Source organism: Eptatretus burgeri, chromosome 9 (assembly GCF_056783735.1).
Source record: "Eptatretus burgeri isolate ZD-2024b chromosome 9, Ebu_testis_v1, whole genome shotgun sequence".
Lineage (NCBI taxonomy): Eukaryota > Metazoa > Chordata > Myxini > Myxiniformes > Myxinidae > Eptatretus > Eptatretus burgeri.
In genome coordinates this window covers 101,926,598-101,928,982 of record NC_140969.1, presented here as the reverse complement: position 1 = coordinate 101,928,982, position 2,385 = coordinate 101,926,598, and the positions used below count along the sequence as shown (strand labels likewise).

Here is a 2,385-nt window from a genome sequence, read left to right as displayed (position 1 = left end):
AGGAGAGGCGAGGGTGCCGTGAGGAGAGGCGAGGGTGCCGTGAGGAGAGGCGAGGGTGCCGTGAGGAGAGGCGAGGGTGCGTGCGGAGAGGCGAGGATGCGTGCGGAGAGGCGAGGGTGCGTGCGGAGAGGAGAGGGTGCGTGCGGAGAGGAGAGGGTGCGTGCGGAGAGGGGAGTGGGCGTGCGGAGAGGCGAGGGTGCGTGCGGAGAGGCGAGGGTGCGTGCGGAGAGGGGAGGGTGCGTGCGGAGAGGCGAGGGTGCCGTGAGGAGAGGCGAGGGTGCCGTGAGGAGAGGCGAGGGTGCCGTGAGGAGAGGCGAGGGTGCCGTGAGGAGAGGCGAGGGTGCCGTGAGGAGAGGCGAGGGTGCCGTGAGGAGAGGCGAGGGTGCGTGCGGAGAGGCGAGGGTGCGTGCGGAGAGGCGAGGGTGCGTGCGGAGAGGAGAGGGTGCGTGCGGAGAGGCGAGGGTGCGTGCGGAGAGGCGAGGGTGCGTGCGGAGAGGCGAGGGTGCGTGCGGAGAGGCGAGGGTGCGTGCGGAGAGGCGAGGGTGCGTGCGGAGAGGCGAGGGTGCGTGCGGAGAGGCGAGGGTGCGTGCGGAGAGGCGAGGGTGCGTGCGGAGAGGCGAGGGTGCGTGCGGAGAGGCGAGGGTGCGCGCGGAGAGGCGAGGGTGCCGTGAGGAGAGGCGAGGGTGCCGTGAGGAGAGGCGAGGGTGCGTGAGGAGAGGCGAGGATGCGTGCGGAGAGGCGAGGGTGCGTGCGGAGAGGCGAGGGTGCGTGCGGAGAGGCGAGGAAAAATGCGGAGAGGCGAGGGTGCGTGCGGAGAGGCGAGGGTGCGTGCGGAGAGGCGAGGGTGCGTGCGGAGAGGCGAGGGTGCGTGCGGAGAGGCGAGGGTGCGTACGGAGAGGCGAGGGTGCGTGCGGAGAGGAGAGGATGCGTGCGGAGAGGAGAAGGTGCGTGCGGAGAGGCGAGGGTGCGTGCGGAGAGGCGAGGGTGCGTGCGGAGAGGCGAGGGTGCGCGCGGAGAGGCGAGGGTGCGCGCGGAGAGGCGAGGGTGCGCGCGGAGAGGCGAGGGTGCGTGCGGAGAGGCGAGGGTGCGTGCGGAGAGGCGAGGGTGCGTGCGGAGAGGCGAGGGTGCGTGCGGAGAGGAGAAGGTGCGTGCGGAGAGGCGAGGGTGCGTGCGGAGAGGCGAGGGTGCGTGCGGAGAGGCGAGGGTGCGCGCGGAGAGGCGAGGGTGCGCGCGGAGAGGCGAGGGTGCGCGCGGAGAGGCGAGGGTGCGCGCGGAGAGGCGAGGGTGCGCGCGGAGAGGCGAGGGTGCGCGCGGAGAGGCGAGGGTGCGCGCGGAGAGGCGAGGGTGCGCGCGGAGAGGCGAGGGTGCGCGCGGAGAGGCGAGGGTGCGCGCGGAGAGGCGAGGGTGCGTGCGGAGAGGCGAGGGTGCGTGCGGAGAGGCGAGGGTGCGTGCGGAGAGGCGAGGGTGCGTGCGGAGAGGCGAGGGTGCGTGCGGAGAGGAGAGGGTGCGTGAGGTGAGGTGAGGGTGCGTGCGGAGAGGTGAGGATGCGTGAGGTGAGGTGAGGGTGCGTGAGGAGAGGTGAGGGTGCGTGAGGTGAGGTGAGGGTGCGTGCGGAGAGGTGAGGATGCGTGAGGTGAGGTGAGGGTGCGTGAAGATAGATGACACTTTTTTTTCACCAAAATTAAAGCACTAAACAATCGAAGATAATAAATGAAACCTGGTCCAACTGTTCCTGCTCCTGTGTTCTTTTCTTTTTCTTCGTCTTTTTACCATCTCCAGCTGTGGCTCCGCCTCGGGATTGCTTTTGCTCCTTTTGCTGCTGTTTTGCCGGCCGTTGGACTCGGCCGTCTGGTCGTCTCTTCGTCTTGTTGTTTCCCCGACAATCTTTTGGTCCATTATCTTCATCAGAAGAGGACGACTCGATTCGTAGCACGGAAAAGCGAGTTGGTACCACACCAAACAATGACATCGCTCGTCGACTTGGCACTCTTTCCGGAGCACGTTAATTGCTGCCGTTGACTAAAAGAGGAAAAAAAAAATTTGATGTTTTTTTCAACTAAAGTTGAGATTTAGAAGATGACGTAATTTGTGCCATTACGAAATCATTACATTCGTGAATATGTATATTATACAATTCATGTTATTACGAGACATCGAAAAACTAAAAATATTTCACGCCAGTTACACTTAGAATGAGGCCGGTCGCCGTTTACACCGCCATTAATTTTCATCGTGCGGTTGTGTTCCACTAGTAAGCAGCTTGCGATCACGTGCCGATCCAGCCGTTCCGTATCAACAGCTTTGCAAGCCGCTGGCCTTCCCCGTCTTTTAAAATTAATTAATCCTCCCCTTCGTTTATTAATCCCCTCGAAGCCAAACCCGCGC

General features: G+C 64.0%; 1 protein-coding gene across 6 annotated transcripts in view; it reads right to left on the bottom strand.

The window, feature by feature from the left end:
- The window catches only part of LOC147020759 (G kinase-anchoring protein 1-B-like), a 68,578-nt gene extending 66,539 nt beyond the window's left edge, over positions 1–2,039 (bottom strand). For 3 of the 6 annotated variants that reach the window (XM_085896369.1, XM_085896373.1, XM_085896370.1), the window contains exon 1: positions 1,718–2,037. In XM_085896369.1, the coding sequence (XP_085752495.1) occupies positions 1,718–1,969 (252 nt within the window). In that variant the 5' untranslated portion in view covers positions 1,970–2,037. Of the gene's footprint in view, positions 1–1,717 lie in introns of all 6 variants that reach the window. The other 3 variants (XR_015061950.1, XM_085896371.1, XM_085896372.1) reach the window with 3 other exon arrangements.
- Positions 2,040–2,385: the final 346 nt, after the last annotated feature.